Source organism: Symphalangus syndactylus, chromosome 1 (genome assembly GCF_028878055.3).
Source record: "Symphalangus syndactylus isolate Jambi chromosome 1, NHGRI_mSymSyn1-v2.1_pri, whole genome shotgun sequence".
In the NCBI taxonomy this organism is placed as follows: domain Eukaryota; kingdom Metazoa; phylum Chordata; class Mammalia; order Primates; family Hylobatidae; genus Symphalangus; species Symphalangus syndactylus.
The window spans coordinates 99,982,227-100,006,554 of NC_072423.2; the positions used below are offsets into that span (position 1 = coordinate 99,982,227).

The 24,328-nt window shown below is 47.6% G+C and overlaps 2 protein-coding genes across 2 annotated transcripts; both read right to left on the minus strand.

Moving 5' to 3' along the window:
- Nucleotides 1-10: 10 nt before the first annotated feature.
- On the minus strand, nucleotides 11-8,538 carry LOC129488793 (CLK4-associating serine/arginine rich protein-like). Its single transcript, XM_063638916.1, has 5 exons — nucleotides 8,464-8,538; nucleotides 7,642-7,749; nucleotides 2,383-3,044; nucleotides 1,004-1,144; nucleotides 11-113 (listed from the first exon to the last, which is right to left on the minus strand). The coding sequence occupies exons 1-5, from the start codon at nucleotides 8,536-8,538 to the stop codon at nucleotides 11-13; spliced, it is 1,089 nt and encodes a 362-aa protein (XP_063494986.1).
- A 615-nt stretch (nucleotides 8,539-9,153) lies between these two features.
- Nucleotides 9,154-23,243, minus strand: LOC129490643 (putative uncharacterized protein DDB_G0291608). The gene is made up of 5 exons (XM_063638921.1): nucleotides 23,228-23,243; nucleotides 20,582-20,766; nucleotides 20,096-20,400; nucleotides 19,562-19,944; nucleotides 9,154-9,209 (listed from the first exon to the last, which is right to left on the minus strand). The coding sequence occupies exons 1-5, from the start codon at nucleotides 23,241-23,243 to the stop codon at nucleotides 9,154-9,156; spliced, it is 945 nt and encodes a 314-aa protein (XP_063494991.1).
- Between the last annotated feature and the right edge of the window lie 1,085 nt (nucleotides 23,244-24,328).

Sequence of the window (24,328 nt, forward strand, 5' to 3'; positions counted from 1 at the left end):
ACCTGGGCAGCTACAGCCCACGGGCCGGGTCCAGCTCCCCCTGCTTTGGTCCCTTAAGCTTCCCTGGAGCGCAGCTACGGTGGGCGGTTCTGCATCTGTGGCTGCCTTGGCCACTGGGGCAGAGTCAAGCAGTCGTCACAGTGACCACGTGGCCCAAAGTATTAGCCCCCAGCCTTGAACAGAAAGAGTTAGTCGGGGTGGGTGCAGTGCCTCACACCTGTAATGGCAGCACTGTGGGAGGCCAAAGTGGGCAGATCCCATGAGGTCAGGAGTTTGAGACCAGCCTGGGCAACATGGTGAAACCCCACCTCTACTAAAAATACAAAAATCAGCTGGGCATGGTGGCACGTGCCTATAATCCCAGCTACTCAGAAGGCTGAGGTAGGAGAATCGCTTGAACCCGGGAGGCAGAGGTTGCAGTGAGCCAAGTTCTCGCCACTGCACTCCAGCCTGGGCGACAAGCGAGACTCCGTCTCAAACAAAAACAAACAAACAAAAACCCAGAAAGAGTTAGTCAGTCCCTGCCCTGGACAGTTGGGGAAACACCGCCAATCACTGCTTTATCTCCACTCAGCTACGGCCCCTTTTCCCAGCTGGGGGCTTATGGCCTCCTGCTGGAACCTGATCTAGAAAACAAACTCCCTTTTGTTTCTGAGCTCCCAGAAGCCCGGCGTGGATCCTAATGCTGGCATCAGGACCATCAATGTGAGAGAAGCTGAGGCCTCCTTTTGGAAATAGGGGCTGTTGTGGGACCGGAGCTGAGTTGTGTGCAGGAGGAGAGGTTGTGGTGCTGAGGCTGTGCGGAGCCTGCACTGCAACTCCCCTCTCCCCGCAGAGCTTGCACAGAACATCGCCTGACTCTCACAGACCACGGGGCACCAGCAGACCCACAAAACCCCCAAAGTTTCTGCAACCTGACCAGGCTTGCCCACCACCCCCAAGGGGCAGTGGCTCCTGTGGAGAGGCCACCTGGGACCCAAAACTCTGTTCACAAGTGACCCACCTTGTCATAGAGGGACGGGCACCAAGGGTGACTCCAGGGCGTCTTGTGCTTGGCTGACCGATGCCCTCCTGGCCTCCAAATCCAGGCTCCTGGGTCCTGTGGATGTAAGGGGCCTTGGCAAACGTGATTGTGTCTAGGATCCTGAGATGGGAAAGATATCCCAGACTCCAGGATGGGCCCTGAGCGTGACCTCAGCGTCCCGGTGAGAGGGGGGCCGGAGGAACCTGACTGCAGGAAAAGAGAGGCCTGGAGCGCAGGAGACGGCCCTGTGGCTGCGGAGGCAGAGGCTGGGCCGTGCGGCCACAGTCAAGGAACAGCCAGGGAACACCCAGAGCCCAGATGCTGGAAGAGGCAGGAAGAAGCCTCCCGAGAGCCTTTGGCGGGACCTCAGCCTGCAGACACCCAGGTGTCTGTCCTCTGTAATTGTGAGAGAACTAATTCCTCTTGTCTGAGCCCCCAGTTTGTGGTCATTTGTCACGGGAGCCCCAAGACAGGGACACAGGCTTCACCCCTGCCTCTGGGTCCCTCCTTTTCTGACATCCTGCAAAGGTCTCTCTCGACAGTTTCAGAAGAGTAACCCAGCCAGCTCTGCCTTTCTGAACAAGTGTGTCGGGCCCCTCCCAGCCCCATCACCCTGCACACGAGTGACCTCAGGTTTGATGCAGCCTCAGGCATGAGGCCCTGCAAGCAGCTCCTGGCAGCTGCCCAGCTGGGGAGCCCCCCAGGAGGGAGGAGTTGATCCCAGCCTCCTGCCCTAAGAGCTTCGAAAGCTATGAGGCGGGCGGATCACAAGGTCAGGAGATCGAGACCATCCTGGCTAACACGGTGAAACCCTGTCTCTACTAAAAATACAAAAAATTAGCCAGGCATGGTGGCAGGTGCCCGTAGTCCCAGCTACTCAGGAGGCTGAGGCAGGAGAATGGCGTGAACCTGGGAGGTAGAGCTTGCAGTGAGCAGAGATCATGCCACTGCACTCCAGCCTGGGTGACAGAGCGAGACTCCATCTCAAAAAAAAAAGAAAAGAAAAAAAAAGAAAGCTACGAGGTCCTGCACGCCCCTCCTGGCCAAGCTCTCTGGGTCTCGTGGTGGCTGTTCAGAGGCATTCCCCTGATGGCCAGGAGTCGTGTGAGGACAATCATTGGGGAAGGGGATGTGTGGCAGGTCCAGCGGGCACCTGGGGGCCCCAGTCAGTCTCTTCCATGATACACGGGTGTGGCATGCACCAGTCAGAGTAGAGACGCAGAGCCAGAATTAAAACTGCAAAACACAGCAAACAGAACGTGATTGTTTCTAGTTTCAAGAAAGCAAACAAAATCTCCCTGGGAAAATTGCACAAACAGGAACAAGGAAGTGACCATGTGCCCAGCTTCACACCTCACCCTGGGCAGGGATATAAAGAGCCCAGGCTCAGGGGGCTCCACACCTGCACCGCCCTCTCACCTGCTCCTCTACCTGCTCCACCCTCAATCCACCAGAACCATGGGCTGCTGTGGCTGCTCCGGAGGCTGTGGCTCCAGCTGTGGGGGCTGTGGCTCCAGCTGTGGGGGCTGTGGCTCCGGGTGTGGGGGCTGTGGCTCCAGCTGTGGGGGCTGTGGCTCCGGCTGTGGGGGCTGTGGCTCCGGCTGTGGGGGGTGTGGCTCCAGCTGCTGCGTGCCCGTCTGCTGCTGCAAGCCTGTGTGCTGCTGTGTGCCAGCCTGTTCCTGCTCCAGCTATGGCTCTTGTGGGGGCTCCAAGGGGGGCTGTGGCTCCTGTGGGGGCTCCAAGGGAGGCTGTGGTTCTTGTGGCTGCTCCCAGTGTGGTTGCTGCAAGCCCTGCTGTTGCTCTTCAGGCTGTGGGTCCTCCTGCTGCCAGTCCAGCTGCTATAAGCCCTGCTGCTCATCCTCAGGCTCTGGGTCATCCTGCTGCCAGTCCAGCTGCTGCAAGCCCTGTTGCTCATCCTCAGGCTGTGGGTCATCCTGCTGCCAGTCCAGCTGCTGCAAGCCCCGCTGCTCCCAGTCCAGCTGCTGTGTCCCCGTGTGCTGCCAGTGCAAGATCTGAGGCTCTAGTGGGAAACCTCAGGTGCCGTTGAAGATCTGTGCTTCCCAACAAGTGACTACCCCTCAAGCACATCCTCTTCTGGATCTGAACAATGACTCCCCTGGCTCAGGGCCTCTTTTTCCAGCCCTGAGGAAATGGAATGAACCACTCCCTGCCCATTCCCTATAAGGATATCCCAAGACCCAGGCACCTTTGCCCCTCCTTCCCACATGCCTCCATATGTCTGAGCCAGACTACACTGGAGGCAGCCCTCATACCAAGGAATAGCCTGGAATTCCCCTTCTTAAAAATTCCATGCGAGATAGCAAACCCTTCTTTCCTTTGCCTTCCAGGAGCTCCACGGCATTTGCAGATGGATGTCCTGCAACCCAAGTGATCACATGTATCTTTGGAAATCCAAAATGCATCTGGGTGCAGCACTAAATAAATTCTCCACCCCTCAGCCTTGGTCTCACTGACTCTTTTCTTCCAGCCTCCATCTCATTGGCAAACTGGCCACATGTCCTTCCCCTCCCTCCCTGATAGCTTATTACTCCCACTGCTGTAACAGTGTGCCAGGCCCAGCTCCCATTCCAGAAACAGTTGTTGAACTGATTAATGAAGGAACCACTAGCAGTATGTATGAATGAATGAAGATGAGGGAAGAATGAGTGAATGAGTGAGGATCTTTCATTAGTACACAGGGAGTCCCAGCTGCGTCTCAGTGGGATTCAGTCTGTCTTGGTTGGAATTTGGACTCCTACTTCTTCCCCATGGGAGGATATGTTTGGGAGAGAAGGTAAATTTGCCCTCAGTGCCTAGGAAGGGATGTAATGGGTGCTCTCTGGGTCCAGCCAGTCCCCAGTTTGTGGGTCAAGCCAGGAGAGGGCGAAGCGAGACTAGAATGAGCTGTGTCCCTGAGATGCTCTCTAGGACAACACTGGAAACTGTGCTGCTTCGGGGATCCAAGACAGTGTGGTTGAGCACAGGCTGAAGTGCACCCTCCATCTCTGGGCCCAGAGTGAGGAAGAATCCAAGTGTCCACAGGCTTCCCAGCTTTGGTTTGGCACAGGGAGGAACAGAAGGGACTTTCCTCTGCCTGATAAAGGCCATCTACCCACAGTGAACATGGTACTTAACTGTGAAAACCTGGATGTTGTCCCCTAGGATCAGGAACAAGAAAAGAATGTCCACACCCACCACTTCTATGCAACATTTCACTGAAGCTATAGCCAGAGTAATATGACAGGAGAAGAAACTAAAGGCATCCAGGTAAGAAAAAAGGAAGCAAAACTATCTCTATTCACAGCAAACCTCATCTTGTATACAGAAGATGCTGAGGGACACACACACACACACACACACACAAACTATTAGGGCCAATAACCGAGCTCAGCAGAGTGCAGGACGCAAGGACTATACACAATAGTCAACTGTGTTTCTTTTTTTTTTTTTTTTTTTTTGAGACGGGGTCTCACTCTGTCGCCCAGGCTGGAGTGCAGTGGCGCAATCTCGGCTCACTGCAAGCTCCGCCTCCTGGGTTCACTCCATTCTCCTGCCTCAGCCTCTCCAAGTAGCTGGGACTACAGGCACCCGCCACCACGCCTGGCTAATTTTTTGTATTTTTAGTAGAGATGGGGTTTCATTGTGGTCTCGATCTCCTGACCCCGTGATCCGCCCTCCTCGGCCTCCCAAAGTGCTGGGATTACAAGCGTGAGCCACCGCGCCTGGCCGGCTGTGTTTCTTTACAAGAGCAAAAAGCAATGCAAAAAGAATGTAAGGAAACAATAAAATTCTTAGGAACAAATGCAACCAAAAAAGTACAAGACTTGGACACTTAACACTACAAAACACCATTAGAAGAAGTTAAGGGGGACAAAAGTAATGGGAGAAAAATCCCATGTTCATGTATTGGAAGACCTAATATTGTGAAGACTGAAACACTCCGAAAAAAAATTGTTCTACCAATTTAATGCAATTCCGATCAACATCTCAGATTTATTTTTTCACAAATTGACAAGTTGATCCTAAAATTTATGTGGACATTCAAGGGACCCTAAATAGCTAAAACAATCTTGAAAAAGAAAAGCAAAGTTTGGGGACTCGTGTTTTCCAATTTCTAAATGGGCTGCAAAGCTACAGTCATCAAGGCAGCGTGGCTCTTGCATAAGGATAGAAAGATGGATCAATGGAGTAGGTTTCAGGCTCTTGAAATAAAGCTTCACAATTGTGGTTGATGGATTTTCACGGGTACTATACAATTCCATGGGAAAGGAGGAAACTTTTCAACAAACAATGCTGCTAAGACAACTGGATGTCCATATGCGAAAGAATGAATTTGAATCTTGACCTCATACCGTATTCCAAACAAACAAACAAAAATAGAAAAAATAGATCAATGACCTAATTGTAAAAGCCAAAACTAGAGGATTACTAGAAGCAAAACAGGTTAAGTTTTCACGACCTTGGAGTATGAAATGGTTCTTAGATAATGATACCAAAACCACAAGAAAAAAACTAAAATTAACTCCATCAAAACGAATAGTTTTGGTGCTTCTAAGGGCACTATGAAGAAAATGAAGAGACACCAACAGAGTGGAAGAAACTACTTTGAAATCAAATATTTGATAAGAACTTGCATCTATACGTATAAAGAATTCTTACTACTCAAACACACAATCCAATTAAAGACTCAGCAGAGGATTTAAACAGGCATTTTCCAAAGAAGATATACAAATGGCTAATAAGCACATGAAAAGGAGCTCAACATTGTTAGACATCAGGGAAAATCAGAGGAAATGCAAATCAAAACCACAATAAGATAGCAGTTCACATCCTCTGGGATGGCTATTATCAAAAAGACAATAAGAAGCACTGATGAGAATGTGGAGAAATGGGAGCCCTCGTGCATTGGATGAAAATGAAAAAATCATGCCACTACTTTGAAAAATAGTTCCTCAAATGTTCTATGTAGAGTTACCATATGACTCAGCAATTCCACTCTTAGGTAACCACCGAAGGGCACTGCAAATATGTATTATATAAAAATTTGTATGATGATACTCATAGCAGCCTTATTCTCATTTGCCAACAAGTGGAACCATTTAAATGTCCATGAATTGATGAGTCGGTAAACAAAATGTGGTATATTCATACATGGACATATTCATATTCTGGATGTTATTCCCATCTCACTTTTAAATTTTAGTGTTTAAATGTTAAAAATGATAGACAATTATAGAAGACAACAAATTACCCATAACCCCAATCTCTAGAGTGCTAACATTTTGGTTGCTCCCATGTAATTTGTGTATTCGGGCATCTCATGACCTCTCATGGTGTTCTGCCTGCCAAGGCACAGGCACAGGCTCTTCACTGGCCCCATAACAATCACCCGAGACCCCATTGTAGGCAGAGGGTTGCATTTCCCATGGGAGTCTACGTGGGACTCCCCAGGGCCTTGCGTGTTCCCCATGCCTTGGTGGAGTGGCCTCTGCTTCTCCCCTAGGGTGTGTCTGCAGCCCCTTCCCCACCTCCTGCCATTCCCATGGGTTGTGCCAAGGGAAGCTTTAGGGCAGCCAAGCTCTTCCTTCTTGGCATCAGCTAGAGGTTCCTACGAATGCTAATGGTTGGGGGCACGGTGGGGAGAATTCATTATTTCTTCTAGCACAGCTCTCTTAAAATTTTGTATTATCAATAGTTTAGAAAGGTCGTTTTTAGTGTCACAGCTCACTATCTATAACTATGTTAATTTTTAGGATTATCAAATTTGGGGAGATGTCATCGAATTGCTTTCCTATATGAGCTATAATATTTGGAAGACATTTCTGAAAACTAGCTCTGCCTCGTACCTTTCTTTCTTTTTTTTTTTTTTTTAAGACCGAGTCTCACTCTGTTGCCCAGGCTGGAGTGCAGTGGTGCAATCTCGGCTCACTGCAAACTCCGCCTCCTGGGTTCAAGCAATTCTCCTGCCTCAGCCTCCTGAGTAGCTAAGACTACAGGCGCCCCCCACCACGCCCGACTAATTTTTTTTTGTACTTTTAGTAGAGACGGGGTTTCACTGTGTTAGCCAGGATGGTCTCAATCTCCTGACCTCGTGATCCACCCGCCTCGGCCTCCCAAAGTGCTGGGATTACAGGCGTAAGCCACTGCGCCCAGCCGCCTCTGTACATTTCAAACCTTGTTTCTCCTCCGCTGCCCACAGGCAGCCACTGAACGACGCATGGTATCATGACACAATCTACAATCTCTGGCCATTCATCTTTTTTTCACCTTACTGGGGCAAATTGTCACAGTGGATGGTAGGAGTATTCCTGGAAGTCATTCATCCTCTAAAGGATAAGAAATTATTGGAATATAGTTGGAAAAGACTCTGAATTCATAAATGTATCTCACTGAACCAGCCCCAAAATGACTAACGCCCCAGCATTATTACTTTACACAAAGCCTGCGTTGGGCTAAAACCCTAACCCTGGTACGTGCACTTGAATAGATACACTTAGCTTGACTTTCTCTCATTTCTTATCCTTCCCCGTTTCAACTTCCCACACTCTGGACAGTGAGACGGGAGGCATGCTGTGCCTGTACTGGCGTGTAGGCTGTCTCCTCCCGGACAAGCTCACCTGTTTCTGCTTATGCTGTTCTGGGAGCCACCTCTCTTGTGGAACTGGGGGTGATGGCGGGTCCTTGAGTGGCGACTGCTTCAGATGAAGTCCCTGAAGGGTGTCTTTCTAATGGAGATGGGACCACCTTAGCTGGGGGTGAGTGGGTGTGCGGGGGTGACTAGCGTGGGCCAGGACAGGCTGCTTAGAGCTCAGGGAAATTTGGGGATTCCAAGTTTTTGGCTCACCTATGTCCACCCAGATGATTTCATCCCAAGAGTTTCAGCAAATGCCTGCTCCTCCCCAGTTGTGTCCCTACCTTATAATTAGCACCTGATTGCAAGGCTGTGCATTTTAATTGCTGTTCAAGCTTTGCAGCCCCCACAGTCGGGCGTGGGTGTGATCCCCAGCCGGGGCTGCTCACAATAAAAGATGCCGACACCCCAGGGTGCTCTCATTGTAGTTATGTTTTTTTTTTAATTTTTCATTCTACCAGTTTTTATTTCTTGCACAATAACATCGTGACAGCCATAAACAAAATAATTTTGAAAATAAGAGAAACTTGCCCATAATCCCTTTACTCTAAAGCATCAAGTTTTTATATTCCATGTCCTCATGAAAATTCGTTTGTTTGTCTGTTTTTTTACAGAATTGTGGAAAAAAACATTTGACAAGGAAATATACACCAAACCCAGCTCTTTTGTTTAAAAGCCAATTGCAAAAACACAGAACGAATGACCTGGTTTAACAGTGGCTAAGAACAATAGAAAAATGACCTGGTTTATTTGAGTTAAATTTGAGCTCAGAATGAAGCTAGGGTGTGGTGTTGCTGCCAAAGCCCACTCTGTGGTCTGAGGGTGGATTCATAGCCACACAGTGTCCAACTGAGGGGTGAATGATCCCCTCCTCATCGCCCATGCTAGTTCCTTTAACGGACTTTTTTTTTAGAGCAGTTTTAGGTTCACAGCAAAATTGAGAGGAGTGGGCCATGACATCCCCTGTGCTCTACAATGAGAGTGCTTCCTCAGAGCCCAAGGCAGTGGGTCACTCTCTGGGGGTCCCCAGGGACTCAGGGTGTGGCTGGCCTGTCCCCAACTTAGGAGATACCAGGAGTTGTCCAGTGGCTCCTTCATTGGAAGTCTCTGTGGATGCCTCCCACAGACCTGGACATTGAGGGCCCATGATTTCCACAGTACATTGAGGAGCCAGGATGCAGAGCCCCTGTTTCCTCTATGTGTGCCCTGGACACCCCAGGCCCATGGGACAGGCCTGGCCCTGCAACCCCACCAGAGCCCTGACACTAGGCTTGACCTGGCCTTGTGATGAGCAAGAGAAGAGGCAGGTCCAGAGATACCTCCTGCACGGGATCGCCTGCATCCGACCCCCATGACAGGCCGTGGCCAGCATGGTGTGAAAGGGGCCAGGATGGCACCTGGCAGGCTGCCCTGCAGCCCCAAATGGCTCCTGGCCTCAGGAAATTAATATCCACGGGGAAACTGGTCACTTGGAGGCTGCCAGAGGGAAGGGTGAGTGTCACGTTCCCACAGCCATGGCCAGCCAGCAGCATACCATGTGGCCTCTGGCCCAACCTGTGGGACAAGGACCCCAGACAGGGCACAAGTCCCAGTTTCAGAGGGTCCTGGCCTGGTGCTCACCCAAGCCCTGTAAAGGGAGGGGCACCAGGGGTGCCGTGGGCACCCAGCAGCAGCCAGGATGATCACACAGGGGACTGAGCCTTCTGTGGCAGTGGCCAGACCCAGAACTTGGCCAAAAGCAGGGCAAGCCACCTGGGACAGAGTGGTTGCTGTGCCTGTGGGTGTCCAGCAAGGCCGAGCCAGTGATGCTACCAGGGTCCATGAGGCAAGGGTGGGACACGAGCAGGCTGACCAGCCGCCAACCTCATCCACTCCAGGAGGCAGGGATGGCCGAGCTCCCATGCCCTAGTGGCCGCCACCTGACCACTGATGGGGCAGAGGCCTGAGGTCAAGCAGTCAGTGCTGGGGCCCTGCCTCCAGGGTCTACAAACTGCTCCAGTCCAGAAGGCCAAAGATAACTGGGCACGTGAGGGCCCAGGAGGTCAGGTCCCTACGTCTGCCAACCTTGGCAGATGCATTTCATGGTCCGAAAAAGTCAAGAAAGGTGACGCCTCTCAGGTGTTATTATGAAGGACTCTCCCAAGTCACATATTTTTTACATTTATTTTTATTGTATATATTCATGGTGGACAACATAGTGTTGTGGCAAACATGTACACAACTGAAATGATGGCTACAATTAATACCTCCAAAACTTTCCATGGTTCCCTTTTGTATGTGTGTGTATGAGTGTGTGTGCATGAGTGTGTTTGTATAAGTGTGTGTATGAGTGTGTATGCATATGTATGAGTGTGTGTGTTTGTATGATTATGTGTGTATGAGTGTGTGTAAGGTGTGTTTTAATTGCGTGTGTGTGAGACTGAGTGTATTTATGTGTGTGTATGAGTGTGTGTGTGTGTGGGTATGATGTGCATGTGTATGTGTGTGTGGTAAGAGCACCAGGAGTCTTCTCTCAGCACACTTGCTGCACACAGCACCTGTCACCTGTAGTCCTTGCACTGTGCACTGGACTGCTCGGCTCCCTCTCCTACACAACTGCAAGCCCTTGACTTCCTCCTCCCCCTTTCCTTCTTCCTCCAGACCCTGGTAACCACTGTTCTATTTTATGTTTCTATGTATTTGACTTTTTCAAAATGTGGAATATATACATACATCTATATATGTATATATGGAATATTCTTCAGCTTTCAAAAGAAGGAGATCTGGTTACTTACAACAACATGGACGAATCTGGAGAACATTACACAAGGTGAAAATAGGCAGACACAGAAAGACAGATAGCACACGCTCTCCTTCACACATGGAGTCTACAGGAGTGAAACTCACGGAAGCACAGAGTGCAAGCATGGGAACAAGAGGCAGGGAAAGGGGAAATGAGGAGGTGCTGGCCCAGGGGTCCAAAGCTTCAGTTCTGCAAGATGAATAAGGCTTGGAGACTCAATGCATAGCAAAGTGACCACAGCTAACAACATGGTGTTTATTATGTACTTAAAATGTACTGAGAGGGTAGATCCTAAATGTTCTCACCACCAAGAAAAGAGAGAGAGAGAGAGAGAGCTATGTGAAGGGATGGATATTTTAATTATCTTGACTGTGGTGATTATTTCAAAATGTAGACACGAGATCATCGAATTGTATGTCTTAAATATACACAATTAAAAAATAATAAAAGCCATCCCCAGTGCCAGGCCCCACAGGCACCCCCAACCAACCCTCCTCCTTGCACATACAATGTATAAAAGAATAGATGCACATACATGATTGGGTATTGTTACCAATTAGAATTTTATTATCCACATTTCTTTGCAACTTAATTTTTTTTCACTAAAACCTGTATCATGGTTGCCTCTCCTAGGAAGTATATCTGGGTATAAGTCTATGTTTCTTTATGCACATGCATATTCATATATATGACATTTTTCCATAAGTAGGATCACACATACTGGACTCACTTTTCATTGTCATTTTCTTTTTGTTGATTCCTACATACCTTCCCCACTCCACCCAGCCACTGTCCTATGTACCCCTAGGCACACACCCAACATATGTGTAAAAGATATTTTTATTGTTTGCTACTAAAATAAGATCCTACTGTGCTCATTTTCCTGCATCTACATTTCACATTAGCCAGAGCCTTGAGGAAATTTCTCCAAGTCCACTGGTATGGCTGCAATCTAATATTTCACTGGGCATTACTCTTAGTATTCATTTTCAATTTGCTAGGATTCTTTTTCTGACACTGCAAACAATGTATCATACACATATATGTATACATGAATATGTTTACATTTAATCTTATTTTCAGTAATTTCAAGACTAATTGTATTGATATTACCTAATTTTATTAGATATTGTTTTCAAAAAATACTATAATAAATTACATCCCCGGAACAATGTAAAACAGTGCCTTTTCCCCGCAATTTCACTAGCAATAGGTGTTATTATTCTTGTTAATGTTTGCCAGTCTAGTAGATATTAAATGTTGCAGGTAACCACTAACTGGGGCCACTGGCATGAGCGGTAAACGAATTTACCAAGACAATTGTAGGTAAGGAAAGGCAGATTTATTTGAGAATGTAGGAAAACACTTTGCAAGAATGGAAAGGGCAGGTCAGTAAGGGAGGAGCTGGCTGCCAGGAGACAAAGGCTTGCTGGGGATTTTATAGGATGGTGCTTGTGCTGGAAAGGGTTACATGCAGTGCTGATAATGCCAAGGTTCCAGTGAGCTAACTTGCATTTTTCTATAAACTGAGGTCATAAGTAGAGTGCAGGAAGATTGTGAGTTATGTGAGTTATTTGTGCAGGAGGGCTAAGTCCTGCACCATAGAGAAAGGCACACTTGTAGCTTATCTGCTTTCTCTTTTTGCTTTCCCTTGGTCCAAACAACCTGGCTCCTTTTCCATAATTAGGACTCCACAGAAAATATCCCATGTATCTGACTACCAGTGAGTTTGATCTACTTTTTATATTTTTAATTGTGCATTTCCATTTGTTTATCAGAGAATCAATCATCTTTTTAAAAACTTGGTTGTTTGTTTTCTACTTGTCAATTTGTCAGAGCTACTAATGTTTTATAGATTTTTTATTTTGAGACAGGTTCTCACTCTGTTGCTGGAGTGAAGTGGCACAATGTCAGCTCACTGCAACCTCTGCCTCTTGGGTTCAAGCAATTCTCCAGTCTCAGCCTCCCAAGTAGCTGTAATTACAGGCATGCCCCACCACCATGCCCAGCTAGTTTTTGTATTTTTAGTAGAGATGAGGTTTCACCATGTTGGCCTGGCTGGTCTTGAACTCCTGGCCTCATGTGATCTGCCTGGTTCGAACTCCCAAAGTGCTGGGATTATAGGCATAAGCCATCGTGTTCAGCCAATGTTTTATAGATTATAGAACTAATAAATGAACCCAGCAAGTTTTCAGAATACAGGACCAATATGTAAAAATCAATTGTATTTCTACTTGCAACTCTGAAAGTGACAAAACACTGTTGAAAGAAACTAAAGAAGATCTAAAACATCCCAGATTTGTTGTGGACTGAATATTTATGTTCTTTCAAATTCATATGTTGAAACCATCACTCCTATTGTGGCTGTATAGGGAGACGGATTCTCTAAGAAGAAATTAAGGTTATATAAGGTCATAAGGGCTTCCATAGGATATGCATCTTCATAAGAAGAGACACCAGGGAACATGTGCTTCTCTCTCTCTCTGTCTCTCTCTTCCTCCCTCCATCTCTTTCTCTCACCACACACAAAGGAAAGGCCATGTAAGCAAAGAGTGGGAAAGCATCCATCTGCAACCCAAGGAGAGAGCCCTCACCAGAAACTAAATTTGCTGGCACCCAATCTTGGACTTCTGATCTCCAGAATTGTGAGAAAATAAATGCCTGTTGTTTGGGCCACCAAATCTGTGATATTTTGTTATGGCAGCCCAAGCAGACTGATGTTCATGTATCAGAAGACTTAACATTTTTCAGATGGCAATATCCCCAGAATTGATCCACAGAGTCTATGCAGTCTCTATCAGGAAAGCAGCTGGCTTCTTTGCAGATATTCACAGGCTGATTCTAAAGTTCATGTGGAATCTCAAGGGACCCTGAATAGCTAAAACAATGTTAAAAAGAAGAACAGCCTGGGCACGGTGGCTCACACCTGTAATCCCAGCACTTTGGGAGGCCAAGGTGGGCGGATCATGAGGTCAGGAGATGGAGACCATCCTGGCTAGCACAGTGAAACCCCGTCTCTACTAAAAACAACAAAATTAGCCAGGCATAGTGGCAGGTACCTGTAGTCCCAGCTACTCAGGAGGCTGAGGCAGGAGAATGGTGTGAACCTGGGAGGTGGAGCTTGCAATGAGCCAAGGTTGCGCCACTGCACTCCAGCCTGGGCTACAGAGTGAGACTTCGAAAAAAAAAAACCAGAAGAACAATGTTGGAGGGCTCACACTTGCCAATTTGAAAACTTACTACAAAGCTGCAATCATCAAGGCAGTTTAGTAATGGTGTTAGAATAGATATATTAAACCAGTGGAATAGAATTGAGAGCCAGAAATAAACCCTCGTGTAGATGACCAACTGATTTTTGACATGATGGCAGATCATTCAATGGAGGAAGAAAAGTACTTCAACAAATGGTGCTGGGAAACTAGACATCCACATGCACAGGAATGAGCTGGACTCCTACCTCACACTACAATAATTAATTCAAAATGGGTCCAAAGGCCTACATTTAAGAGTCAAATCTATAAAACTATTTAAAGAAAACATGACCTGGATTTGGCATGGATTCATAGATAGGACACCAAAAGGGCCGGCAACAAAAGAAAAATACAAATACATTGGATGTCATCAAAAGTTAAATATTTTTGCATCAAAGGATACGATCAACAAAGTGAAAGAACAATCTACATAAAGGAAGAAAAGATTTACAAATCAGATATCTGATAAGCGTCTAATATCTAGAGTATATAAAGAACTTTTTATTCAACTTTTATTTTAGAATCAAGCGCTACATGTGCAGGTTTGTCACATGGGTATATTGTGTGATGCTGAGGTTTGGAGTACGAATGAATCCACCACCAAAATAGTGACTGTAGTACCCAATAGTTTTTCAGCCCTTGCCCCCTCCCTCCTTTCCACCCTCCTCTTGTTCCCCAGTGTCTATGGTTTATATCTTTATGTCCATGTGTACTCAATGTTTAGCTCTCACCTGTAAGTGAGAATATGTGGGATTTGGTTTTCTGCTTCTGCATTAGTTCTCTTAGGATAATGGCCTCCAGCTGCATATTGCTGCAAAAGATATTACTTCATTCTCTTTTGTGGCTGTGTAGTATTCCATGGTGTGTATGTACCACATTTTCTTTATCCAATCCACCACTGATGGGCACCTGGGTTGATTCCACGTTTGTGCTTCTGTGAATAGCACTGCAGTCAACATATGGATTCATGTGTCTTTTTGGTACAATGATTTATTTTCCTTTGGGTATATACCCAATAATGAGATTGCTGGGTCAAATAGTAGTTCAATTCTTAGCTCTTTAAGAAATCTCCAAACTGCGCTCCATGGTGGCTGAAATCATTTACATTCCTACCAACAGTGTACAAGTGTTCCCTTTTCTCTCAAGCTTTGCCAGCATCTGTTTTTAGGTTTGTTTTGTTTTGTGTTGTTTCATTTTTTATTTTTTATCAAAAGCCATTCTGACTGCTATGAGATGGTATCTCATGGTGGTTTTGATTTACATTCCCCTAATGGTTAGTGATGTGCAGCATTTGTTCATATATTTGTTGATCATGTGCATGTCTTCTTTTGAGAAGTGTCTGTTCATATCCTTTACTCACTTCTTAATGAAGTTATTTGTTTTTTGCTTGTTGATTTGTTTAAGTCCCTTGTAGACTGCAGATATTAGACTTTTGTCAGATGCACAGTGTGTGAATATTTTCACCCATTTTGTAGGTTGAGTGTTGACTCCCCGATAGTTTCTCTTGCTGTGCAGAATCTCTTCAATTTAATTAGGTCCCGCTTGTCAATTTTTGTTTTTGTAGCAATTGCTTGTGAGGACTTAGCCGTAATTCTTTTTTACCAAGGCTGATATCAAGAAGGGGATTTCCTAGGTTTTCTTCTAGGATTTTTATAGTTTGAGGTCTTACATTTCAGTCTTTAATCCATCTTGAATTAGTGTTTGTATATGGTGATCTGGTTGGTGGCCGAGTTTTATTCTTCTGGATATGGAACTCAATAATAAAAAGACAAATAACCCAATTAAAAAGTGGGCAAAGAATCTTAATTAGACATTTTCTGAAGAAGATACCCAAATGACAACAAGCATATGAAAAGACCCTGGGCATCATGATTCAACAGGGAGATGCAAATTGAGATCACAATGAGATACCATTTCACAAACACTAGGATGAATATAATGTAAAAGTTCAGACAATAACAAGTATTAGGACAGGGTGTGCTTGTACCTGTAATCCCAGTGACTCAGGAGGCTGGAAGGGAGGATCCCTTGGGGCCAGAAGTTTGAGTCTAGTATGGGTATCATGGCGAGACTTTGTCTCTACAAAACATTAAAAATTTAGCTGGGTGTGATGAGGCACAACTGTAGTCCCAGCTACTGGGGAGTTTGAGACAAGGATTCCTTGGGTCCAGGAGGTTGAGGCTGCAGTGAGCTATGATCATGACACTGCACTTCAGCTTGGGCAACACAGTAAAACCCTGTCTCTAAAAAATAAATAAACAAATAAAAATAAAGTAAAGTAACAAATGTTGACAAGGATGCAGAAACATTGGAACCTCCATGCACTGCGGTGGGAATGTATATTGCTCAGCCACTGTGGAAAACAGTCTGCAGTTCCTCAAAAAGTTAAGCAGAGAGTTACCAAAGGGCCCAGCAATTCTGCTCCTAGGAATGTTCCCAAGGGAAATGAAAACACATTCCATGCAAAAACTGGCACACCCATGTTCACAGCAGCGTTACTCACAACAGCCAAAAGGTGGAAAGAGTCCAATGTCTGCCAACTGAGGAATGAATGGTGTATTCATGCAAAGGAAGATTAGCATAAATAATTTATCATAGAAGGTAATGAAGTACTGTTTCAGGCTGCAACATGGATGAACCACAAAACATTACACTAAGTGAAAGAAGGAAATTATAAAAGACCACATATCATACAATTTCACAGGTATGAAATTTCAAGAATAGAAAAATAGAGAGAAACAAAAAGTAAATTATTAGTAGCCTCTGGCAATTACTAATTTACCCATTTATCAGACTCAGGTGAGACACTCACATATGTCACAGGAAGTGGGTATACTAGTTACAGACAGGCAGCAAGGGAGAACAGAAGCCTCGGATTCATTGGGAGCCTTCTAGCCTCAGCAAAGATTCCCAGATGAGCTGAGTCTCATCCATGCGTGCCCCACTCACACCACAGCTGAGAGATCCCAGAAAGCCGCCTGCCCTGGGTCTTATGTCCCAGGGCTACAGGATTCATTGCACTAAAGCACCAAAGAACGTCCTGTTTCTAGGAACCAGGACAAAGCCCAGGCTCTTCTGGACAGTCCCTCCCTATCTCAGGATGTTGCATTCCCAGCATATTCTATAGTTATTCTTTTTCTTCTTTTATTACTATTTTAATTGAAGCATGATCATTGTACATGTTTATGAGATCCAGTGAAATATTTTGATACATGTATACAATGTGTAGAGATCATTCAGGGTGAATAGTATATCATCTCCTCAAACATTTATCATTTCTTTGTGTTGGGAACACTCAGTATCTTCTCCTCTAGCTATCTGCAAATGTGCAATAAATTATTGTTAACCCCAGTCATCGTGCAATGCTACAGAACACTAGAGCTTATTCCCGCTGTGTGGCTGTAGTTTTGTATCTGTGAACCAGCCTCTCCCCTTTCCCTCCTCCCCACCCCTTCCCAGCCCCTGGTAACCACGATTCTATCCTCTACTCCTGAGATCAACTTCTTTAGCTTGCACCTGTGAGTGAGATCATGCGGTTCATCTTTCTGTGCCTGGCTTATTTCATTTAGCATAATGTCCTCCAAGCTCACCTGTACTGTCATGTAGGGCAGAATTTTGTTCTGTTTTAGGGTTAAATAGAATCCCATTGTGTGTATACACCATCTTTTCTTTTTCATTACTTTTCCATGGTTTATATTCATCTGTTGACAAGCACTTAGGTGCTTTCATATCGTGGCTATTGTGAGCAGTGCTGCGATAAACATGGGGTGCAAATATCTCTTCAACACACTGATTTCTTTTCCTTTGGATACACACCCTGTAGTGGGATTGCTGGGTTAGCTCTATTTTTAAGTTTTGAGGAACCTCCAAACCGTTTTCCTTAGTGATTGTACAGTTTCCCACTCGTAAGAGCATTTGAGTTCCCTTTCTTCACTTCCTCTGCAGGATTTATTTTTGCCTTTTTGATAATGGCCATTCTGTGGCATGAGAGGACACCTCATTGTGGTTTTGCCTTGCGTGTCCCCGATGATGAATGATGCTGAGCATTTCTTCAAGCTCTCGTTGGTCATTTGTACGTCTTCTTTCAGAAATGTTTGTTCAGCTCCCTCTGCAATCACGCCTGAGAACCACAAGTGAGACAAGAGAGAATTGCGTTGATCTGAAGCCACCTGGAGAACTTTCCTGTGGGGGAGTGAGCGGGGGGTACTAAAGAGTGTGAGGTTATGAAATGTTCTGTAACTAATTATGGCAATGGGTATACAGCTCTGTGAATATACTAAACGCATTGAATTGTATACCTTAAATGGGTGAATTGTGTGGTATATGAATGGTATGTCAATAAAGCTGTTAACAGAACAAGAAGAGGCATCAGAGAGGTTGGGGATCAGTGAAGCCATGGTTGTATCAATGGACTAAGAGTTCTGGTGAAATCAAAGCACTGGAGAAAGTGAGCTAGAAAGAGGAGGGTGGCTGGAAGCGGGAGCATGGGACAGACCCCAGTGGAATGCCCTGCGAAGAACAAGGTCACAGATATCACCACAGGGGTGAGGTGTGGGGAAGGATCATTTACTTGTGTAGATGATCCCCACTGGGACACTGCTTAATTGAGCTGTGGGAAGGAAGACACCATCCTCCAGGCCCCAGAATGGTAGAGCCACTGGCAGCTTGCATCTTGAGCATGGAGAAGCTGCAGGCATCCAACTCCAACCCATGAGAGCAGCTGCGCGGATGAACCATGCAAAGCCACAAGGGTGGAGTTCCCCAAGGACTTAGGAGCCCACTGCTCACCCCAGTGTACCCTGGATGTGGGACTGGGAGTCCAAGGACATTATTTTGGAGCTTTAAGATTTAATGGCTGCCCTGCTGGATTTCAGACATGCGTGGGATCTGACTTCTCCCTTTTGGAATGGGAGTGTTTACCCAATGCCTCTACCGTCATTGTATCTTCTAAGTAAATAATGTGTTTTGATTTTCACAGGTTCATATGTAGAAGGAACTTGGACTTGGGACTTTGGACTTGATGTTGGAATAAGTCAAGACATTGAGAGGACTGGTGGGAAGAGATGATTCTATTTTGCGATGTAACGACATGAGACTTGAGGGTTCAGGGGGATAATGCTATAGTTGGGATGTCTTCTCCAAATCTCTTGTCAAAATGTAATCCCCAGTGTTGAAGGAGGGGCCTGCGGGGAGGTGTTCGGGTCATGGGGGTGGATCCCTCATGACCGGCTTAGCGCCATACCCTTGGTGATGAGTGTGTTCACTCAGATCTGGTTGTTCACAAGTGTGTGGCCCCTCCTCACTCCTTGCTCCCAGTCTCACCATGTGGCGTGCCTGCTCCTGCTTCACCTTCTACCATGAGGAAAAGCTCCCTGAGGACCTCTCAAGAAGCCGAGCAGAGGTGGATGCCATGCTTGTGCAGCCTGCAGAACCATGAGCCATTCTAACCTCTTTCCTTTATAAATTACCCAGCCTCAAGTATTTCTTTAGAGCAATGCAAAAAAATGGTCTAATACACCCGGAAAGCTGAGATTGGCAAGAGTAAAATATAAAGACCATGGATAACTTTTGAAATCTAAAAATGTAAAATTAATATTATTGGGGGAGTCAACACAGGAAAGATGAGAGCAAGTGGGCAGAGGCTGTTGCCCATTGGTCACATGTGGTCAGCAGAGAGCAGGTGACCAGCACCTTGGAGCTTTGCAGGAAGCACCAGACAGCCTGGAGCTGAGGTTTTAGTTGCAGGAGCCAAAACAAATGGGGAAAAAGACAAATTTAGCACACACAGAAAGTAGATGCTCAACTGAGCCAGGAGGAAGTCGCTAGCAAAAAGGAAAAAAACAGAGCTCTGGAAAAATAATGTGAACAGTCACAAGAAAGGGACCCTGTGTCCTGCCTGACATCTGGACAGGTATATAAAGGGCCCCGGCTCAGGGAGCTCCACACCTGCACCTCCCTCTCACCTGCTCCTCTACCTAGTCCACCCTCAATCCACCAGAACCATGGGCTGCTGTGGCTGCTCTGGAGGCTGTGGCTCCGGCTGTGGGGGCTGTAGCTCCGGCTGTGGGGGCTGTGGCTCCCGCTGTGGGGGCTGTGGCTCCGGCTGTGGGGGCTGTGGCTCCAGCTGCTGTGTGCCTGTCTGCTGCTGCAAGCCCGTGTGCTGCTGTGTGCCAGCCTGTTCCTGCTCCAGCTATGGCTCCTGTGGGGGCTCCAAGGGGGGCTGTGGCTCTTGTGGGGGCTCCAAGGGGGGCTGTGTCTCTTGTGGGGGCTCCAAGGGGAGCTGCGGCTCCTGTGGGGGCTCCAAGGGGGGCTGTGGCTCTTGTGGGGGCTCCAAGGGGGGCTGTGTCTCTTGTGGGGGCTCCAAGGGGAGCTGCGGCTCCTGTGGGGGCTCCAAGGGGAGCTGCGGCTCCTGTGGGGGCTCCAAGGGGGGCTGTGGCTCTTGTGGGGGCTCCAAGGGGGGCTGTGGCTCTTGTGGGGGCTCCAAGGGGAGCTGCGGCTCCTGTGGGGGCTCCAAGGGGGGCTGTGGTTCTTGTGGCTGCTCCCAGTGCAATTGTTGTAAGCCCTGCTGCTGCTCCTCAGGCTGTGGATCCTGCTGCCAGTCCAGCTGCTGCAAACCCTGCTGCTGCCAGTCCAGCTGCTGCAAACCCTGCTGCTGCCAGTGCAGCTGCTGCAAGCCCTGCTGCTGCCAGTCCAGCTGCTGCAAGCCCTGCTGCTGTCAGTCCAGCTGCTGTGTCCCCATGTGCTGCCAGTGTAAGATCTGAGGCTCTGAACACAGACCTTCAGTTTTCGCCTGTTTGGTGAAAGCATTTGTTCTGATTTCCCTGAATCAATTCATCCCACGCATCCTCCCTGAGGCACCTGCCCCTTCTCCAGCTCATCATCCACGCACTCACCTCCTTCCATGGCTCAGCTCTCCACTGGGCCCTGCCTTCAGCCTCCTCACTCTGGAAACGCATGTTTCCTTGATGCAGAAGTTGTCCTTGCCTGGACGCGGGCACCCAGCTGACTGCCACGACGTTCCCTGCACTTGGGTGCGGGCCATCTTCTTCCTCTCCCTGGGCTGACTGAGATGCCAGGTCTGACCCCACAAGGCCAGGCCGATGTTCCTGAGTGATCACTAAGAACCAGCTTCTCAATCACCATTGGGACCCTGGATCCTCCTGGGCAGCTGACTGTTCTCCTGTGGCCACCTGTGACCAGGAAGGTCTCCTTCCTTCCTGTTGTCTCCATCTGTTTAAAAACAATAACAAAGTAATGAATGAATTTCCTTGCAATAAAGCCTCTCATGTCTGTAAATCAGCTGCATGCTTGGTGCAATTCTTTCCAACCCCTTTCCTGTGCAGTGACTGATTCTGCGTTCTGATCTGTCAGCTAAGCTGGGAAACGCCTGCCAGCAGGCCTGGTACATTCACAAAAAAAAACCTGCCATTCCCTTCTGCCCTCCTCTCGGCCTCAAATATCTTCACAGTCTCTGCTCGCAGGAGAAGAGGGCTCAGCCTGGGGAGGATTTGGCATTCAATGCCCCCGCTAGAGGCGCTGAGGGGCAGGCAGGCCCTCAGTACTGACCACCAGCCAAGCAGGGCTTTGCACAAGACCCCTGGCTTCCAGCTTCCCACTCTCCTCTGGGGCCTTGGAAGGACCCCATGCAGGGCAAGGTCGGGGGAGGAGGAGTGAAGCACCGCTGAGCTCCAGCGCGCTCTGATTCAAACACTCAATTCGCCTTTTAGAATTATGAGGTCAACTGGCTTTCCATAACTAAAGGTAAGCAGGAAGTTATAGAGTGGCCCAAGGTGTCCTCGGAGCTCAGTCTCCCGGCAGGAAAGGGGAGTTCCTGGGAAGTGACACATTTGAGGAACCTGAGCCAAGTCCATCTGTTTCATGGTGACGCGCCACCACGCTGAGCCTGTTCTCTGATCAGTGACACAGGCAAGGCTTTAGAAATCACACATGGGGGAGGAGGGGACAAGAGTGATCTGAGGACGATCTCCAGCCAAGCGAACCCGGAGGGAAAAGGTGGAGGGAAGATAGCACACAGGGAGCGCTGGTGAGAAATGAGCTCCCACGGAACACCCACAGATCTAAGCGACTGCTGATAATGCTGGGGAAGAACAGAGTGGGAATTTCCAAGACAAATTTCTGAGATAAAAGAGATGCAATGTAAGGAAAAATGAAATAATCTGGAAAAAAAGGCTTAGATTAATTCAACCACATTTAGGAGAGGGTATAAAAGCGTGTCAAAGGTGCATCTTGCTAGGAAACATAGCTATCATTAGTTTCACAATGTTAAAAGGAAATGCTGCTTAAGACAGTTCACTCAAAAATCCAAACTGGGAAACTCCAGAAGGTGGCAGCAGACACGAACGCAGAGTTCATTACATCTGGGCCCTGTACATTCCCACAGCCCACAGGACACCGAGCAACTAAGTAACAAAACCGAAAATGCATGCTGGAGACTTACAACAAAACCAGGTAAGCTGGGCATGGTGGTTCACACCTGTAGCCTCAGCTACGTGGAAGGCTGAGGTGGGAGGATGGCTGGAGCCTGGGAGTTTGAGGCTGCAGTGAGCTGTGATTGCACCACTGGAGTCCAGCCTCAGTAACATAAAGTGAGATGGTGTCTCACGAAAAAAACAAGTGAACCTCAAAGTACAAGGAGGTGGGGATAAATTTCCAAGAGCCACAGTCCCCCAGGGTTTCAGGGTCTGTGCAAGAGAAAGCAAAGAAACATCTAACAGAGCTGAAAACAGGGGAACCTCAAAAGAGCCAACAGGTGCGTGCTGGAAAAGCACAGCATGAATTTTGAATTTGACTCCTGAGATGGGGAAGGTTTTCCTCTCTCCAGTGGAGAGTGGATGCAAGGGCCCTCAGTAAGTCCCTATAGGCGATGGAAGAAAGCTAGGAAGCCTGCCATGAAACAGATCACAGTGGTAGCCTACTGTTTCCAAAGGAGCTAATGAGCAATGAAAGGAAATGATACCAGACATAAAAGAGGCTGCATGTGGTGGCTCATGCCTGTCATCCCTGCAATTTGGGAGGCCAAGGCAGGAGGATCACTTGAGGCCAAGAGATCAAACCCAACCGGGACAATAAAGAGAAATCTTATCTCTACAAAAAAAAAAAAATTTAAGTACCTGGGCATGGTGACACCCACTTGTAGTCTTGTTTACTCAGGAGGATTACTTGAGACCAGGAGGTGGAGGCTGCAGTGACCTGTGACTGCGCCACTGCACTTCATACTGGGCAATAGTCTCAGTGCAGTTGCTGCAAACTCTGCTGCTGCTCTTCCGGCTGTGGGTCAACCTGCTCCCTGTCCAGCTGCTGTGTCCCTATTTGCTGTCAGTACAAGATCTGATCTTTAACACGCAGCCATATTGGCTCTCATCCACATGCTCCAGACAGAGACCAATGTATCAGCATAAAGCTGTGAATCACAGCCCTGGGGTGACTGTTTTCTGGAATGTTGGAGCAATGGTATTTGGAACAGGACGAGCCTTCACAGGCCCCGTGCGGGGCACAGCCCCTCACCACTCTCGTCTCACCATGGGCAGCTGTCATGGTGGATGAGACCACTCCTGCTTCCTCTCCTGCACCACCTCTCTCTACCTTGACGTTCTAAACCCTCTCCTCCCAGGCATGGTCCCAAGGAAAGCTCCTGGTGTCATTTGTCTATTGGGCTCTGCAAATTCTGAGCCTTGACCTTGTGATTCCTTTGAATAAGCGATCGCTTCCCCTCACAAGTCCTGTTTTCAGTGTGGCCCTTTTCCTGCTGTGTCTTTTGAATGAGGCTTTCAACCTCCCTCCTGGCCCTAAAGCACCCCTTTTCTTTGCGCTTCCTGATCACATCAGGCTGTTGGGTGATCCACTCCTTCATGCAGCAGTTTGCTAAGCACCACTGCATTCACCAGGAGCGCAAGAAGAACACAGCACGGCGCCTGGCCTTAGGGTTCTTGGACTGCAGCAGGGGAGCCCCTATGATAGGATGCAGAGGTAACTGAGATTGTCCACAGCCAGGTGGCGAGAAGGCCGAGTGGGGCAGATGTGAGTAGGTCTGACATGCAGCCACGACAGGGAAGAGACCAGCCAACTCTAAAAATAGCTTTGGGAGTAGAATTTCAGGTACCATGACTGTTTGGATGGATGAAGGGCTGGGAGAGGCATAGAGAGAAAGGAAGAGGGAAGGGGGACTCCCTTGTTCCTGAGCTAGTGCAGAGTCTTCCAGGACCCTCTTCTTTTTGTGTCCTGCCCACCCTGTGACCTGGCCAGCTGCACGTTTTCCCAGCAGGTTTGAAGCCAAGCTGTGCTGTGAACATTCCCCGGCCCTGAATACTGAGAAAGGTGTTCACGTTGTTGCCCAAAACAGTGAAATCTCAAACACGTGGTGTTTGGTGGCTGTAACGTGACAACACACACAGATGCTGATTCAAATTTGCTAAATATCCTAACTGCACATGATTACCACCACTAAGCCTGTAGCCCCAACATAGGCTTTGTGTAAGGTAATATTTCTGGGGCCATATTCATTTTGGGGCCATGACCATGGGGAGTGAGCATTGCGAAGTAAATTTCCAGCTACAGTTAAATAAATTCTTGTCCTCTAGAAGATTAATGACTTCCAGGAATACCACCACCACTCACTGTGA